Source organism: Aspergillus brasiliensis (genome assembly GCF_001889945.1).
Source record: "Aspergillus brasiliensis CBS 101740 unplaced genomic scaffold ASPBRscaffold_12, whole genome shotgun sequence".
In the NCBI taxonomy this organism is placed as follows: domain Eukaryota; kingdom Fungi; phylum Ascomycota; class Eurotiomycetes; order Eurotiales; family Aspergillaceae; genus Aspergillus; species Aspergillus brasiliensis.
The window spans coordinates 1,001,533-1,018,743 of record NW_027137453.1 but is presented as its reverse complement, the minus strand read 5'-3'; the positions used below and the strand labels follow the sequence as shown (position 1 = coordinate 1,018,743).

Below are 17,211 nucleotides of genomic sequence, written 5' to 3'. Positions count from 1 at the left end.
CAAGAGGGGTTGTCGAGCTGAAACAGGCTGGCTATGGAAGGCTCATAGCGGCAGTGTCCAGAAGGTCGAAGTGTGATGTTCGAAGGAGGATAAACAGAGAAATTGGTTCCTCAAGCAACGACCGGGCGCTTGTTTGGGTCATATATCACGTGATGCTTACCTAACCGGCATTCCTCGTCACAAACAAACAGTAACTACAAGTATGTACTCTCGCCCTCCTCATGTTCCCCAAATAGTCATAGCTACCCGTATAACACTATGTACCGATAGGTAAACCAGGGATATGCTACATTCTTTTCTCTATAATAGCCATCATTATATCCTTTCGCTGTCGACCTGTTCTGTTTGGCCGACCTGTGTCAGTATAACACTACATCGGTCAATCACATCAGCCGCATCTAGATTACTTAAGCTGAGACCCGTGACTTCACCGGCCAACGTCTAGTCTAAACACTAAACAACAGACTTCCACTTTATACTTCCATCTCCACCCAATGGATCCCACCCTAACCACAATATCTACCCTTTCTTATCCGCCCATTCATGGATTTTCAATCTTACGAGGAAGGCATAGCGATATAGTTGATGAAAATGATCAATTCTCTCTAAATCTAAGTGGTATCGCTTGCAAAACAATGGTATCGCCAAGTGTCGCTAAAAGAAAAACCGAATCAAGAAAGTGTGGAGAAGAATCAAATAACATCTACCTCACCAGTCCCACTTCACCAATTTTTAGTTCCTCTCTCTCTCCCTAGTTGCTGTTGGCTTTGGCCTTGAGTCTCCTTTCGCGGGCATGTCGCCAGCCAGGTCCCCATCGATCTTCGACATACAACAACGGAGTCATCACGAGGGTAATGCCGGCAAGCAAGAGAAAAGTATAATCCGGGTTCAAGGCGTCAAGGATAGGCTGCACGACAGCCACACCGCCAGCTCCCAGCAGGCACCGCATCAGATTGTTCACAGCTGTCGCACTGGCGCTAGCACCTGGGTAAAGATCAATGACCAGGGCGCTGTTGATAGTGAAGAGTCCTGTTGAGCAGAACGCAATGAAGTACTGTAGGATGATAGGGACCGCCAGATGTGTTCGCAGAGACACGCCGTACACAGCAACAGTCACGATGAAGATGGCAATCACCCACCAGGTATTGCGCATCCGGGCAACCTCAATGGGGAAGTCGGGGTGTGATTTCAGGTTGACACGTGTGCCCGCCGGGTAACCGTGTTTCTCGCAATATTCGCGCTCGGTAAGGCGGTGGTTGTAATCCATGAGGTAGCCGACCAGATAAGAGCCAGACATGCATCCAAAGCCTATCAGCGCATAAGCTATCATTCAGACCAAAATGAGTTGGGGAGGCAACATATTGCTTACCATTGCCCAGGAACGTGAGTCCAATATCCAGGGATGATAGACCGTACACTTCGCTGAAAAGGTCGGTGGTACTGGAAGTCACCATACTCCACACGGTGTACACGATACTTCCAAAGAACAAGGTGATGAAAACGTCCTTTTCGATGAGGAACGTCAAAGGAGCGAAAACAGACTTCCAGCTGGTTTTGGTCTTTTTAGCTTCCGGTTGTGCTCCCTCGATAACCCCCTTCTGGCCGGTGATCATATAGATGAAGGGTTTATGAATGCCATGAAGCTTCACACTTCCGTTTCCAGCGATTGGCCTCAATGTCTCCGGAAGGAGGACCAGAATAGACAGGAGACTCACGCCTCCAAAGATCGTGAGGAACCAAAAGATGGATCGATACCCGAGATACTGGGTGAAAATGCCGCCGAAGACCGGTCCGATTCCTTGTCCAAGCATGCGAACTTGGTCCTATCAGCATAACCATTCGGCAAGCAAAGGGGATGTTCTTACCTCCACCGAAGATACCCACCAAGCTACCTCTTTCTTCCGAGTTTGTGATGTCACCAATCACCCCAGCTCCTAATTCTGGTTAGCAAGATGCTATGCTAGGCTGTGAGGTCTTTCTTACCGATCGAGATGGTGGCCGCGCTACCAGCAGCCTGCAAGGCTCGGAAGGCCATGAGCTCACCATAGTTCTTCGATACGGCGAGAGCGATATTGGCTACGAGATAAACGACGAATGTTCCGATGAAGACAGGCCGTCTACCCGTGGCGTCCGACAGGGAACCCCAGAAGCTAGGAGCAAGGCCTTGTACGATCATGTACACGGTGATGGTGAGAGTTGCGAGCGACATGCTGATGTTGAGGGACTATCAGGGTTCAGTCAACATGTGTGGTCCAGGTGGAAGTATGGAAGCGAAGTACTCACTTTTGAGACATCATCCAGGGCAGGGAAGTAAATGTTCGACGACAGCGGAGAGAATATGGCGGCTAGGGAGACGATGCACACCATCTGCAACTTGCGAGACCGTGTGAAGATATGATGCGGTGGCTTCTCGGACGACTGAGCCTCAAGGGTCGAGGGCTCTGGGGAGACGGATCCCTTGTCGGAGTCATTGTCTCTGGGGGTGACTTGTGTTACGGGGACCTTTTCAAGGTCTGATCTCGATGAGGACGTGGTTGAAGACATGATTGTGGATATGACTCGGGGGCCAGCCTCGAAGCACGTTGGCAATCTATGAACCACCTAGGGAAGGAAATTTGAATCTGAGATTGCAAGACCGGAGGTGCGAGGCCAATGCACTTTATGTCCCGGAGGTTTATCATTGATCTGGCGCTGGGCCAAAACATCTTCGAAAACTCGATTAAAAAGCAGATGCAGGATTGCTCCACTGCGGAGCAAAATGGACAGAGGGGGGACTATCCATCATTCATGACCTTCCCAAAGCGGGCAAATGTGGGTGGCAAGAGCCGGTGGTATCGCCAAGGTATGAACGGAGACGTGGGTTTAGGAGTATCTCTTCGGCCGGGCTTACTTGGCAACCAGTAGTCTAGGTCACATCCGAGAGTGTCCAAGCCGTCGGGCAGCCGACGAAGAGAACAATAATAAAAAAAAAAAATTAGAAGGCAGAAGGGCGGAGCTACCAAGATCTGCATACATGACGTGGGCCCGGCGCCGTGATGAAATTCCAGAAGAAGCATGATTTCCAGGCCATCCTGGACTACGACTAGCGCCTGCATCTCGAGAGCTGACGGATTTAGTCAACTTAGCATACAGATTTCCAGCGAATGGTGTGTTTGAAACTTTGAAGGGCCGGGCACGCCTGTCATGAGCAAGGGTCTAGATGAAAGCGGAGCCCGTGATAAGGGAGCTGAGCAGGCTATTCAGTGGCGCCGTGGCGGAGCGTTGGGCTACATGGTGGATAGGCCGACGACTCTTCTCAGCCAGCATCTCGCACATGTGCTTGACGGAGAAGGCTGTCGCCCACGCAGAAGCTAAGTGTGATCAACACGGAGAGGCCCGATGCAACGCAGGACGGCAAGGCAAGTCATCAATTGACGACTCAGGACGCCAGGGTCCCTATCCTGCCCCCTCCCCCGTTTCCCCCCCTCTTCAGGAGGAGTAGTTGTAGGAAACAGGGAGCACGCACGCGCGACAGTCTGAGCAATCTGAGATCAGCCTGATTGGCGAACTGCTTAGGTGTAGTGGGTTGCTATGGATCTCGGGGATCTACATCAGGCCCATACGCACTAAGAGTAAGAAGGGGGGTGTGGGAGGATGATTGCATGAGAGGCGAGGACCAAATAGAAAGAAGAATAAAAAAATAAAAAAAATAAAAAATCGAGTGCGACGCCCAGACAACGAAATTTCTTGGGATGGATCCTTGACAAGCTGGCCAGCCTCGCTGGGTTGGTTCCACCGTGGCCGCAGATTGCGGAATTGGGGGTGGAGTGAAGCTATACCAACTACCAAGACACCCTGAGGGAGCTCCCACGGGAGTTGCGGTTCACAACTCCACAGGCAAGGCGCGCCTGATCGGGTCAGTGCGGGAGGCCTACGTAACAGATGGTAAGCTTAAATATGAGACATGTAGAAATCGCAAACAGGGGGGGGGATGAATAGGGTGAAAAGGAGTACAGAGTAGTCGCGCAAGCAAGATCACAGTGGAAGGTAAAGCAAAGAAAATCCAGGATGGGCGATTGAGCAGGGTGGGATGCATAATAATAGAAAGTGATGACGAAGATGCCGTGAGGATGTGAGGCACCAATGCATGTAAATCAACCGAAATGGATAGTGTAGGGAGGTGTACAGAGTATCGAGGGTCGGAACACGCAAAGTAAGAGGGTCTGAGACTGATTGATCGCAATAGTGTGGTTGACGACGTAGATCGCGGATGGAGCAAGATGAGCCTTCGAACTGGATCTCCACCATTGAACTCCTCCTCCTCCTCCTCCCTCCGTCTGCCTCCGTGGGACTCCCTTCTACTATCTACTATCTACTAGCTAACTAACTAACAGTAGTAACTGTCGAAAGGAACTGTGCTGAAGAGCTAAACTCGCTAGTACTAGTTAATCATTCCCGAAAATCAAATCCGTTAGTAGTAACTAGATAGTAGATAAAAGTAACAAACGACAGCGGACAATTGGCTCTGCCATGCTTTACTGTGTCACTGATTGAATATTTCACCGAATATTCTCCTCGTCCCAATCTTTCCTAGTAAGCGACAACTTGCAACGACTTCATGCCAAGGATCACCAAAACAACAACAAAAAAAAGGATCCTTTGCCAAGAGCACACCCTAATTCTTTCCTGATAAGAAGGTTAAATAACTACTGACTACCAAGTACTAACTAACTAGAGTGGTACCCATTCCTTCAATCCATCCTCGGCGCCTCGCTGCGTCGTCCTGCACTAGCGCCGGAACCGCGAACTAAACAAGCAAATCAGGGGTCTCAAGCACACCATAACGTCCCTTTCTTTTTTCTTTTTGGCCCCCTTCTCTCCTTCTCTCTCTCTCCCCCTTCCCACTTTTCTCTCTTGATGATCATCGTAAAACAAGTGATCCGGCAGTAGTGTGCGGATATCATAATAAAAAAAAAAAAAACAAAAGTATATTTCTATTTTCATTATTATCATTATTGTTATTGTTATTATCATCATAGTTTGGGCATCACTATGATCATGACCAGTTTCCTATTACTAGAGCTACTATATAACTAAACTACTTTGAGGCAAACGCAAAGGATCAATTAATCAAGACAGTATAGAGTAGTAGTAGTAGTATTATAACAAACTAGTGGGTGGCTCAGCAAAAGATCTTTTTCTAACTAGTAACTAGTAACAGTAGCTTTCTGAGAATTATCTATCTCCGTACTTTCAGGCTCAGACCTTCCCTGCCCATCCCTCCGAATCCCCAATTCCGACTGGTTAAAGTTCCCTGGGAAGTGGAGGCGATGATCTACGCCGGCGGCCGCCACTTGAGACGGGCGGTCAATCGGGAGGCGTACACTGTTCAGTTCGGTCCTCTTGTTTCGTTTCTTGGCGGTGGTTCGGATGGCTGATGTTTGAGGAGGTGTGTGTTGTGTTGTGTGGTTTTGTGTTGGATTATGTGTAGTTGTGTTGAGACGGTGAAGATATCTTTTATTCCTCCCTTTGTAGATTTTATAATTCATACCGCGCGAGTATTGACTGTCCTTCGTATTCCAAGTCCACCACCATTTATTTAGTACTTACCGTTTAAGTACCTTCTGGACCACATCGGGAGCTAAACAGGCGCCGACTGAAGAAAATAGAAAACCATAATTCAAATTAATGAAAACTACATAATTAAAATAAATCAATTAGGAAATGGGACGGACTACCTAGAGCTAACTAGGTTCTTGTTATCATAGCGCGGCCCTTGTTCAGCCAACTCAATTCATCCCGGTATCTTCCGTCTTTTGTTCATCGTCTAGAAAATCTATACATCTACGGAGTACAACTAGTTACTGAATATTTTGTTGTTAATCCGTCATTGTGCACTTACATATTTAGCTCATGTCAGGGCCTGCAGATAAGAGAAAAAGAAATGAGCAGAAAAGAAGAAGCAAAATATATATATTAATTCTTAACTTTTTGTGCCCTTGTCAAATCTTTCCTTAGCGAGGTTCAACTAACTACTACTAACTACTTACTGTAATCATCCCGTCCCCTCCCTTTGTGGACAAACCCGAGAACCAGTCAGATTGCATAGCCCGAGTGAAGTATGTATGCATGCATGCCTCGCTGCATGGTTACACGACTAGTCTACCACACATTCAGATACCTGTTGTGTTATTTTCTCTCGGCTTAATGTGCTTGCTATCTTCCGACACGAGACGATTCTTGGACCTAAGGCGAAGAAATTGACCAAGAAGAGGAATAACTAAGAACTCCAAAACCTAGAATGGCTGGGATTGTCTTCCAAGGTTCGGGTATGCAGCCAAGACAGCACGAGAGGATTGGCAATCTTGCAGTGCCTTGATAATGATGATGGTGATGACGATGTTACTGTTGTTCTCGACCTGTCTACTCCGTATCTATCTGTCTGTCTGTCAACCATACTGCAATATGTATCAACTGTTGGTTAGGTTGCCATCGGTGATTGTCATGGCATACTGACACATCCACTAGCACGATGTCGTCACATCAATATCACCACACGCTAATCATCAGAATACTAGCTAGTAGCTACTAACTGTTAGCCTGCTATCCTTAGATTGATAACTAACTATACGTCTACAGTAGCAGCATGTCAGACCTGAACTAGCACTCCTGCTACTACTGTTGATCTATTCTAACAAAAGAAGCTAATGTGCATATGCACTTCATCTATTTTAATATCCGAAGGTGCAAGTACGACACTCAGTCAGCGTGATCCTTATCTTCAATCTCTCGCATCAAGCCCAACAAGGCCATGAGATCAGATCAATTAACATACTTGGTATAGCGTATATGTATTCTTCACATGGGACCTGGCAGACACATCTTCTCTCCTCTCTCTCTCCCTCTGTCTCCCTCTTTCTCTTTCTTTCTCTGCCTATCATCTACAAAGTACTTGACGTTAGTAGTTTAGATGCCGTGCCGATGGCTGAGACATCCCCTCCCTCCCTTCCCTCCATATTATACCCATGCCATCCACCATCCATCCCAATTTCCATATGTCCGTTTGTAACCATTCACAGAATACCGATAAAGATTGAAAACACACACACATATACCCTAGAAACCACTGAAATAAGCGAATATATGAATTTAGGCAGATAAACAGACCCCCCTGCTAGTGACTCTTCACTTCTGCAACCTATATGTCTTGGCTGCAGCCGGGAAGGAGGGGCACTTAATTTATTTCAGTTCCTTTGCTTCTGCTTGCCCTGTTCCTTCCCTCCCCCTCCCCCCCCTCTTCTCTTCTCTTCGGTTCGCTTCGCTTCGAAGTTGAATACTCACACACACGCACGCGGACACGGGAGTATAATCCCTGTCTTGCCGATGCCGACAGGAGGGATTATCTCTCTATCTACCTTGATTGATCGGGTATGGTCTTAACCCGTCGGGAGAAGGAGGAAGAGGAGGGGGTTTGTGCGCAGTCGTTAGTTACATAGGAGGTCGGTGATCGGGGAGGGAAAAAAAGAAACCATAGATCAGAAAGGAAAGAAAGTGGTTACACAGAAGTATTATCTACTATTTTTTTTTTCGGTCAGAACTTATCAATCTATATTCTACCCTCTATGCTTCGACTAAGTTCCATTAGGATAGTAGGGTATAATTTCTTCTTCTTGTTCAACTTCCAACAATACTGTAGAAGTATATCTATTGAAGGGAGTCAGGTTAGGCAACTTAGGCGAACCAGTGCTAACTATCTGTCTGTCATCTTCAACAATCAGTTCAGTAGTACTTAGACATTCCATCTTCAGCCATACCTCAATCTCCGATTGAAATCCAGGGTATTCCTCCACAACCCGAGACTTCAACCTGGATACGTACGACATCGGGAAGCCGACGGACAGACCGACAGGTCAGACAGACAGACACACAGACGGGACAGGGAATGTTTCAGCTCGTAGTACATAGCTAACTAGTGATTCAGTCCAAGAGATTGGGCCGAAATGGATAATAAGCTAAAGTAAGCAGCCAAGCAAGTTAGTCTAGTAGATAGATATATTAATTGAGAGACATAACGGATAACCATTATTACCGGGATATAACCAAGCCGCGGCTAGTTAGTACAGAGTAGCTCTGTTAGTATGTATGCAACTAGGAGTCTAGACCACACATCATGCATGATTGCATAATACTATCAATAAACAACAGACGCGATAACAACAGACAGAAACGTGATTGATTGGCCTTACACAGAGTACTCCCTTAGTAGATGATGTACACACTGCACAGCTCTTCAAACTAGCCAAAGTATAATAATATGAATTTGATTAAGTGATTGTGGTGCTGAATAATGGTTCTGTAAGAGTCTAAGAGAGGTGATGAAAAGTGATAGTCTTGCACGGCTGCTTGAAGCGGCAAGTGTCTTATTCTTGTTCTTGTTACTTGTTTGATTCCTCCCATCCCGGCTCGGTGCCAAGCCCCAGCATTCCCGAAACATGGGCGATTTGCTCGGCCACACTGGCTGTTGCAATTCCGGGTATGTCCGATTTTGCCGATTCCATTTGGTTTAGTCTGTATCTACTTACTTCCGGGTTGGTGAGAAGGTTTTTTTGACTTTGGAGGTGTGTCCTCTTACTACTCTTACTAACTTACTAGTCGTTCAGGCAACCATCGATCCTTCAAGCTAGATATTATCTAGACTGGCTGGCACGTTGGCAACTCCATTTTATTGAGTTTGGACCCTGCCGTGCTGGGTACCAGATTCATCTAGATTGAATCCATAGTATTTCCGCTACGGACTCCGCAGGGTGCAATACTGTGGACACTGGACGGTAGATGACATATAGAATGACACTTACGTCAAAATCTAGCAAGAAAGAAACTTCAGACCAAATTTACAAGTGAACCTAATTACTTCCTTGCATCTCTAAACATAGGAGATATATCGACGAGAAAAAAATGGGAAAATGATAAGAAAAAAAAAAGAGACCAGATATAAAGAGACAAAAAGTACAGTGTGGCCGCCTTGGCTCGGACATAGATAGGATGTCGTCTAATAATAGAGAGATGGAGGGGAGGGGGGAGGAGAATAGGGAAGGACCCCCGCCCATACCGGGCGAATATTGAGGAGATTGTGTCGCTCCAGTCCAGCCCAGGAACCGGCAGGGTCCAAGGAAATGTCTCCGCCTGCGTGCAGAACTGTTATCATTTCGTCTAGACCAAGTCCCTCTTGACGAATTCGTTCAGCAGCGCCTTGCCCAGGGAAGCGGGGCTGCGCTCGACAACAACGCCAGCCGCTTCAAGAGCGGAGATCTTAGAGTCAGCGCCACCTTTGCCGCCACTGACGATGGCTCCGGCGTGACCCATACGACGGCCCGGGGGAGCGCTAATGCCGGCGATGAAACCAACGGCGGGCTTGTTGTACTTGTTGTTGGCCTTGAGGAACTCGGCAGCATCCTCCTCGGCGCTACCACCGATCTCACCAATCATGATGATACCGTCGGTCTCCTCGTCCTCGAGGAAGATCTTCAGGCAGTCGATGAAGTTGGTGCCGGAGAAGGGGTCACCACCGATACCGACGACCAGGGACTGACCAAGACCAGCCTGGGTGGTCTGGTTGACGGCCTCGTAGGTCAGGGTACCGGACCGAGACACAATACCGACACGGCCACGCTTGTGGATGAATCCAGGCATGATACCAATCTTGCATTGGCCCTACCACACATCAAAAAAATCACCGTTAGTTTCTTGATCCCTGTCCAGAAGGATTGCCTAGTGGATGCGACTTACAGGAGCGATGATACCAGGGCAGTTAGGTCCCACCAGACGGGTCTTGTTCTGCGTCTTCAGGATATCGGTGATACGAACCATGTCTGGTTGATTGTTGGTCAGTCCTACGTCCAGCATACAGGGATCGTCGGCGCTAAGCCATGGCTAATAAACATACCGTGCTGAGGGATACCCTCGGTGATACTATCCCGGTTGTTAGCACATGCTGGGTTTTTCTATCGTCATAGAGGAGGAGTCGCCTACCAGACAGCCAGAGGAATTTCGGCCTCGATGGCCTCCTCAATACCCTTAGCGGCCAAAGGGGGGCTAGAGCCAAGCATTAGCAAGAAATCCTTCTATTCTCGATCGAGACAGCGGATGCATACGGAACGAAGAGCGCGGTAGCCGTAGCTCCAGTCTCCTTAACGGCCTCGCTCACGTTTGCGAAGACGGGACGGTCAAGGTGCATCGAGCCGGCCTTCTTCGGGTTGGTTCCACCAACGACCTTGGTGCCTAGCAGTTGTGAGTTTCCCATGTGAAACCGCCGAAGACACCTATCTAATTGGTGCAAACGTAGGAAGAGATAATACCATAGGCGATAGCTTGCTCAGCGTGGAAACTGCGGAAAGACGAAAAATGGCAACGTCAGCATGTCATGCATGATAAACAGCGTTCCCTGCGGACCGGGCGAAAAAAAGACGTACGTTCCCTGCTTTCCAGTGAAACCCTGGAAGATAACCTTGGTATCTCCGTTAATACGAAGGTTGTTCACAGTCTCAGCGTAGGACGGGCTGGCCGAGGCAGAGTATGCCCGGCGCTGCGTGGCAGCAGCATTGCGAAGGGCAGCGACGGTGTTACGGCGGACGGCCTGCATGGTTGCTGGGGAGGGGAAGAAACCCGGTTTAGGGGAGTTCGGAAAGAGAGGAGAGGGTTGTAAAGTGGAAGCACTACGAAGGTGCAAGGGAGTTTGTGGTTGAAGATAGAGAAGAGAGAAGAGAGTAGCCGTTCAAACGCGCCGGACAGATTCGCTTTGGGGAATTTCGGGACAAAGCTTTAAGCGGATCCGAGTTGTCACGGGCGGTCGGTTGCCTCCCTCGGCCTCGCTGCTCTTTTTTTCCTGTTGCCGTTGTGCTGTTCCGCCGCATCTCCCCCACATTACTTTTAGCTATACGCTTCTTTTTCCCGGCAGTGGCTATCCAAGATCTAGATCTAGACTTTTGTGTCTACTGCTGGTTTGGTTCATTGATTGACTGTCCTCCTTGATTTTTCTATAACTCGCCCGTCGCGCAGTTCGCGTGGTGTGCATTTCACCTCTTTCAAGATGGCGACCGCTACCATGACTATGCCGCCACCCCCCAAGTCTAAGAAGAATGCCAAACTCCCCCCGGAGAATGAACGTTTCATGAGAGCTTGCTCCGATATTGCGAATGCCTTGATCCAGGAATATGAAGCGCAACGCGATCCCAAGAAACCCAAGAGAGATATCAATCTCAACAAACTGCGGGGTCAAGTCGCTAAAAAGCATGTCCTGGCTACACAACCTCCATTGACAGCCATTATCGCGGCCGTCCCTGAGCACTACAAGAAATACATTCTTCCCAAGTTGATTGCGAAGCCCATTAGTATGTCTGCGCCTTGATTTCTCTGCGCGTAACCTTTCTAACACCCCTGCTAGGAACGTCGTCCGGTATCGCAGTCGTCGCGGTCATGAGCAAACCTCATCGTTGTCCCCATATTGCCTACACCGGTAACATTTGCGTCTACTGCCCTGGTGGCCCTGACTCCGACTTCGAGTATTCTACACAGTCCTATACCGGATACGAGCCCACGTCGATGCGTGCGATCCGCGCCCGTTATGATCCATTTGAGCAGGCCCGCGGACGTGTGGACCAGATCAAGTCTCTGGGTCACAGTGTGGACAAGGTGGAGTACATCATTATGGGTGGAACATTCATGTCTCTCCCAGAGGACTACCGTGAATCGTTCGTGGCGCAGCTGCACAACGCGCTCAGTGGATACCAGACGGACAACGTCGACGAAGCTGTACAGGCTGGTGAGATGAGTAACGTGAAGTGTGTGGGTATCACAATCGAAACGAGACCCGACTACTGTCTCGATCAACACTTGAGCAGTATGCTCCGCTACGGATGTACCAGATTGGAGATCGGTGTCCAGAGTTTGTATGAGGATGTCGCCAGAGACACGAACAGAGGTCACACTGTTGCGGCCGTCGCAGAAACATTCAAGCTTGCCAAGGATGCCGGCTTCAAGGTCGTCAGCCATATGATGCCGGATCTGCCCAATGTGGGCATGGAGCGTGACCTGTTCCAATTCCAGGAGTACTTCGAGAACCCGGCTTTCCGAACGGATGGTCTCAAGATCTACCCCACGCTGGTCATCCGTGGAACTGGTCTCTACGAGCTGTGGAGGACGGGTCGCTACAAGAACTACACACCGAACGCCCTTATCGACCTGGTCGCCCGCATCCTCGCTCTGGTGCCCCCGTGGACGCGTATCTACCGAGTCCAGCGTGATATCCCCATGCCCCTGGTGACCTCGGGAGTTGAGAACGGCAACCTTCGTGAACTGGCCTTGGCACGCATGAAGGACTTTGGAACCACCTGCCGTGACGTCCGTACCCGTGAAGTCGGTATCAACGAAGTCAAGAACAAGATCCGCCCCTCCCAAGTCGAGCTGATCCGCCGTGACTACACAGCCAACGGAGGCTGGGAGACATTCCTCGCCTACGAGGACCCCAAGCAAGATATCCTGATCGGTCTGCTGCGCCTGCGCAAGTGCAGCCCAACCCACACCTTCCGACCCGAGTTCACTGGTCAGCAGACCAGTATCGTGCGCGAGCTGCACGTGTACGGATCTGCCGTCCCTCTCCACGGACGCGACCCGCGCAAGTTCCAGCATCGTGGATTCGGAACCCTGCTCATGGAAGAGGCCGAGCGCATCGCTCGTGAGGAGCACGGCAGCACGAAGATCAGTGTCATCTCTGGTGTCGGTGTGCGCAGCTACTACGCCCGTCTGGGATACACTCTTGACGGGCCATACATGTCCAAGATGCTCGACCCGATTGAAGACGACGAATTTTAAACAACTATCAACAGGCAAAATCAGTTCGGCTTGTAAATGATGCGCGGTGTTGCAGCGCCACAACAACAACAACAATCAATGCCATTGCAAACACAAAAGTCATTTTATTTTCGCTTGCTCAATCATCTGGTTATCTATCTGCATGCGGCGTTGCACGGGGTTGGTTCTCTATTTAATATTGTTTTAGGGGAGCAGTAGCGAAATCGGTATATACCAAAACTGGGCGGGATTAGAGAAACTTGCATTGTACATATGGCGCATGAGCCGATTTGCTTGCCTACCACTACTACTATCTTTATGAGGATGAATGAATACATGTCACATGTGTTCCGGGTTCTTGGATCACTTTCATAGTACTGGTTATTACTCATTTGATCAATAAAGGAACTGCACAATGGAATGTGATAATGGATGATGATGGATTGATGGTACCGCGGACACACATACACACAGGTTCTATTCGAACAAAGACTATATACATATACAACCCGCAAAATACACCAGAAAAGAACCGCGCAAAAAGATCGATTAGTCCAAACATCAGGAAGCTAATAATAATCAATCAATCAATCCATAATCCAATGCCACCGGCTTCAAAGTAAGCAAGCGAGAATAGGGAGCCCCTCACGACCGGTTTGTCATACGTAGCACAGCACACGCAGACAACATTGCCATTCCTTTCCTTTCCTTTCCTTTCCTTGCTGCTTGGAACAAAAAAAAAAAGGTATGCTCTTCTGAGACTTATGGTACATCTTCCGATGATCCATCCGCATCTGCATCGATTCTTTTCCTCCTTCTCCAGCAAGATGAAGTGACGCAATCCACCTAAATAAACCAAACTCGGATTACAAACTTAATGTCAATCATCTGTCCTTTAACTCAACGATATGGCCCCGCCCCTCCGGGCCCTCATGTGCAAGTAAGCCTGGAAAGCGCAGAACACGAAGAAAGCCTATACGATTAATCAATCGGTTAGCATGGCCATTCTTTCTCTTTCTCTTTCTCTTTTCCTTTCCATCCCCCTCCGCATCATTCCATAAGATGTCTAGGGGTATAGGGTATCAACACGTACAATATACACCAACACGGCCGTGAAAATCGAAGCTGCGACGGCGGCGCCATCTTCAGGTTCGCCTTCGGAGCCGGTGAAACCGGGGTGTTCGCTCTGTTCCATGAATCTATGTCAGAATCTACTCCTTTCTTTTGCTGATTCGGGTGATTGGGAGATTGTGGAAAGGGTTGACGTGGTATGAAAACGAACCTTGTATAGCGAACCCAGAACGGAGAGGATAACGATGGCGAAGACGGAGATGACCACGCTATTCAATGTTCATGTATTAGCAAGCTAGCTCGGTAGGGTGCGCTGGGTGAATGTATGATGCGAACGTACCAGGACCAAGCGTTTAGGACCGAGACGACGGGCTTCATCTTGTATGATAAGGGTACAACTTCCGGGGGTGGGTGAGAGAGGGAGGGAGAGTCGGGAGTGGCTGGCGCGGCTCGGGTGGTTGACGATGATACGCTATCCGATGAGATGACGGCCTTCGAAGTGATGGGATATGCCGGTCGCTTGACACGGATAAAGGAGTGATGGAATTTATCAGATTGCCTGTCCAGGCTTGCCGTTGAGAGGGGGGATGAGGCCGTTTGAATGTCGTTGGATGATGTCGAGGATCGCAGGTGCCGGTGGAGACCTCCGGTGTTTTGGCGCTAAGCTGTTTTGGGGCGGGCGGTTGTGTGTCGAGACTTGCTTGTCCGCGTCATGGTGTTGCACTGTAGGGAAATGTCCCGTCAGGGAGAGTGAGTCTTTTCAGTTTGCACTAGTAGTATGGAGTAGGGTTTTATATTTCATTCTATCTTGGGGATTGTGTTCATCTGATATGCAAGCTATGTTGTTTTGAAGTAGTACTTTCATTTTATGTCCCCAGTATCAACGGAAATATATATACATCATCATTTACCATGTCTCATGTCTAGAACTTTGACCACAACTACACGTGTGTTTAACCAACACAACCATTTAATGCGTCTTGTTCCACTCTATGCACTCATCGAACATTACCCCAGATCCACCGAAAATGTCCAGCGCACTTCCAATCGTCAAATCCACCTTCCCTTGACTGCTGACGTGAACCTTCTCCAGATCCTGAAGATTCCGAGCACCTCCGGCATAGGTGATAGGGATCGTGCACCATTGGGAGAGCTTAGAGACAAGCTCCTCATCAACACCCTGCTGCAGACCCTCGACATCTGCGGCATGAATGAGGAACTCGGAACAGTAGGGTTCCAAGAGTGCAATTGATTCTGCTTCAGTTAGTTGTACTCAGGCAATGATTCAGATCACAGCAATGAAGATGCAGAGATATCAACAGAGCGAGCAGAGCCACAACAACAGAGTTATTAACCAAATGCTCAGAACGGTTGCTTACCTTGAGTGATCTCCATCTCAGTAATCGTCTGCCAACGGTTCATAGCCACAAACCACGTATTATCCTTCTTCCTGCAGCTAAGATCCAAGACCAGCTTAGACCTGTCACCATCCAGCGCAGCAAGAACAGATTGCAGCCGTTCAAGAGAGAACTTGCCCTCCGGGAAGAGGAAAGATGTGATAATAACCTGCAATTGCAATATTAGCCATTTACAACCACAACAATCACACCCTATTTAAGAAAACGATCCACACTGCTCCCCAGCCATAGCAACACACAGTGCTCCAGCACACCCCCAAACCCCATCCTTACACACACACCAACAGAACAAAACAAAAGGATAAAACTAACCTTCTCAGCCCCCATGTCAATCCAATACTTCGCATTCTTATCCGTAATCCCCCCCGCAACCTGCAACCCAGCAGGCCAAGTCCTCAACGCCTCCTTAGCAGCCTCGTCATTCCCAGGTCCCAGCATAACAACATGTCCACCCCTCAAATCATGCTTCTTGTACAATTCCGCATAGTGGCTGGCCGGCAACTTCGACACATAATTCGTCTTCAGGTCCGCTGCAACACTGCTCAATGTCCCGCCCACAATCTGCTTCACCTGGCCGGAGTGTAGATCAATGCAGGGACGAAATTTGGTCATTTTGATTTAGTATTTTTTGGCGGGGTCCACCACAATTGCTCAATTGATTTCGTTTGTCTGATCAGTACTGATTGATGTAAACTCCATCCCCCTCCTCCCCACGGTTTTGTGGAAATCCGACGAGGGGTTGGCGCGGGTTATCTTATCTGCACGTGATAATATTATACGGTATCGGAGATTGTTAGATGGGTTACATAAGCGGAAAGTCGTCACTTAACTAGTTATCGCGCGCATTATTTTTTTCCGCCGGCACGGTGGTTGTTCAGCATTCAATTGCTTGATCTACAGCAGCACTCAGGGCATTGGAAATGGTTGGAAAGCGCAAGAGAGACGCCGCTGTTGTCTCTAGGGCTACGACGGTGGAGGAGGACGAGAAGACGACGCCACAGACTGCGACGACTGATGCGTCTGCTACGGATGTTTTTCGCAAATTCTTCGAAGCGCAGTTTCAACCGTTGGAGGTGCCTGGGGGGCAGGTGACTCGCGACGATGAGTCGGATGAAGAAGAGAGCGAGGATGAGGACTCTGAGGAGGGATCGGAACTGGACTCTGATTGGGATGGTCTTTCCGGAGAGGAAGACGAGGGCCCAGTTGAGGTAGTTGAGCATCGCGATATCAAGAGTCAGGATCTCTTGGATAAGAAAGCGCACAAGGCATTTATGGTATGTCTACGAGATTTGCACATGCTGTGGTGCCTTCTTTGCTAATTCGCCAATACTAGACCTCGAAACCGCCCTCGTATTCCGAAGAACCGAAGCCCGCGAAAAAGAAGGCCAAGAAGGAAAAGAGCGATGATGACGAGGAGGATGCTATGGATGCCGATAACCTTAAGAATGATCTCGCCTTGCAACGGCTTCTTAAGGAGTCTCACCTGCTCGAGTCAGCAAACGAACTTGCGCCAACCGGTAAAAACCGAATCAAGGCCCTTGATCTGAGAATGCAGGAACTGGGAGCAAAGGCGTCTCTATATAAGCAGAAAATGCCCACAGCGCACAGGAGAGGCATCAAGGAGAAGGCGGACATGAAGGAAGATAGGCGTCGACGTGAAGCCAGAGAGAACGGTATCATTCTCGAGAAGCCCGCGCCGAAATCGAAACCCGGCAGCACCAAGCGTCGGGAGCGTGGTGTCGGAGGTGCTTCCATCGGAAAATTTGCGGGCGGTTCTTTGAACCTGAGCAAGCGTGACGTAGCCGCCATTCAAGGCCCGCGCCGCACGACAAAAGGCAAGGGCAGGGGCAGAGGACGTCGTTAAGCCTGCCTGAGAGGCATGAATGGCAGTACTAGC

The 17,211-nt window shown here is 49.0% G+C and overlaps 6 protein-coding genes across 6 annotated transcripts; 2 read left to right on the top strand and 4 right to left on the bottom strand.

Annotated features, from left to right (window-relative positions):
* Positions 1 to 751: 751 nt before the first annotated feature.
* Positions 752 to 2,544, bottom strand: ASPBRDRAFT_58065 (uncharacterized protein; the record flags this gene model as incomplete). Its single annotated transcript, XM_067627845.1, has 5 exons — positions 752 to 1,308; positions 1,370 to 1,816; positions 1,866 to 1,934; positions 1,984 to 2,224; positions 2,284 to 2,544. 5 exons carry the CDS (start codon positions 2,542 to 2,544, stop codon positions 752 to 754), a joined length of 1,575 nt encoding a protein of 524 aa, XP_067475973.1.
* A 6,645-nt stretch (positions 2,545 to 9,189) lies between these two features.
* Positions 9,190 to 10,618, bottom strand: ASPBRDRAFT_132758 (succinate--CoA ligase (GDP-forming) subunit alpha; the record flags this gene model as incomplete). Its single annotated transcript, XM_067618471.1, has 7 exons — positions 9,190 to 9,690; positions 9,766 to 9,848; positions 9,923 to 9,948; positions 10,009 to 10,071; positions 10,131 to 10,257; positions 10,335 to 10,363; positions 10,449 to 10,618. 7 exons carry the CDS (start codon positions 10,616 to 10,618, stop codon positions 9,190 to 9,192), a joined length of 999 nt encoding a protein of 332 aa, XP_067475972.1.
* Positions 10,619 to 11,065: 447 nt separating this feature from the next.
* On the top strand, positions 11,066 to 12,846 carry ASPBRDRAFT_58063 (Elongator subunit ELP3; the record flags this gene model as incomplete). Its single annotated transcript, XM_067627844.1, has 2 exons — positions 11,066 to 11,366; positions 11,420 to 12,846. 2 exons carry the CDS (start codon positions 11,066 to 11,068, stop codon positions 12,844 to 12,846), a joined length of 1,728 nt encoding a protein of 575 aa, XP_067475971.1.
* An 874-nt stretch (positions 12,847 to 13,720) lies between these two features.
* ASPBRDRAFT_58062 (uncharacterized protein) lies at positions 13,721 to 14,274 on the bottom strand (the record flags this gene model as incomplete). The annotated part of the gene is made up of 4 exons (XM_067627843.1): positions 13,721 to 13,798; positions 13,919 to 14,011; positions 14,108 to 14,165; positions 14,237 to 14,274. 4 exons carry the CDS (start codon positions 14,272 to 14,274, stop codon positions 13,721 to 13,723), a joined length of 267 nt encoding a protein of 88 aa, XP_067475970.1.
* Positions 14,275 to 14,674: 400 nt separating this feature from the next.
* Positions 14,675 to 16,004, bottom strand: ASPBRDRAFT_46909 (1-(5-phosphoribosyl)-5- ((5-phosphoribosylamino)methylideneamino)imidazole-4-carboxamide isomerase HIS6). The gene is made up of 3 exons (XM_067625743.1): positions 15,627 to 16,004; positions 15,276 to 15,462; positions 14,675 to 15,150 (listed from the first exon to the last, which is right to left on the bottom strand). The coding sequence occupies exons 1-3, from the start codon at positions 15,924 to 15,926 to the stop codon at positions 14,867 to 14,869; spliced, it is 771 nt and encodes a 256-aa protein (XP_067475969.1). The 5' UTR covers positions 15,927 to 16,004; the 3' UTR covers positions 14,675 to 14,866.
* A 230-nt stretch (positions 16,005 to 16,234) lies between these two features.
* Positions 16,235 to 17,178, top strand: ASPBRDRAFT_58060 (uncharacterized protein; the record flags this gene model as incomplete). Its single annotated transcript, XM_067627842.1, has 2 exons — positions 16,235 to 16,588; positions 16,648 to 17,178. 2 exons carry the CDS (start codon positions 16,235 to 16,237, stop codon positions 17,176 to 17,178), a joined length of 885 nt encoding a protein of 294 aa, XP_067475968.1.
* Between the last annotated feature and the right edge of the window lie 33 nt (positions 17,179 to 17,211).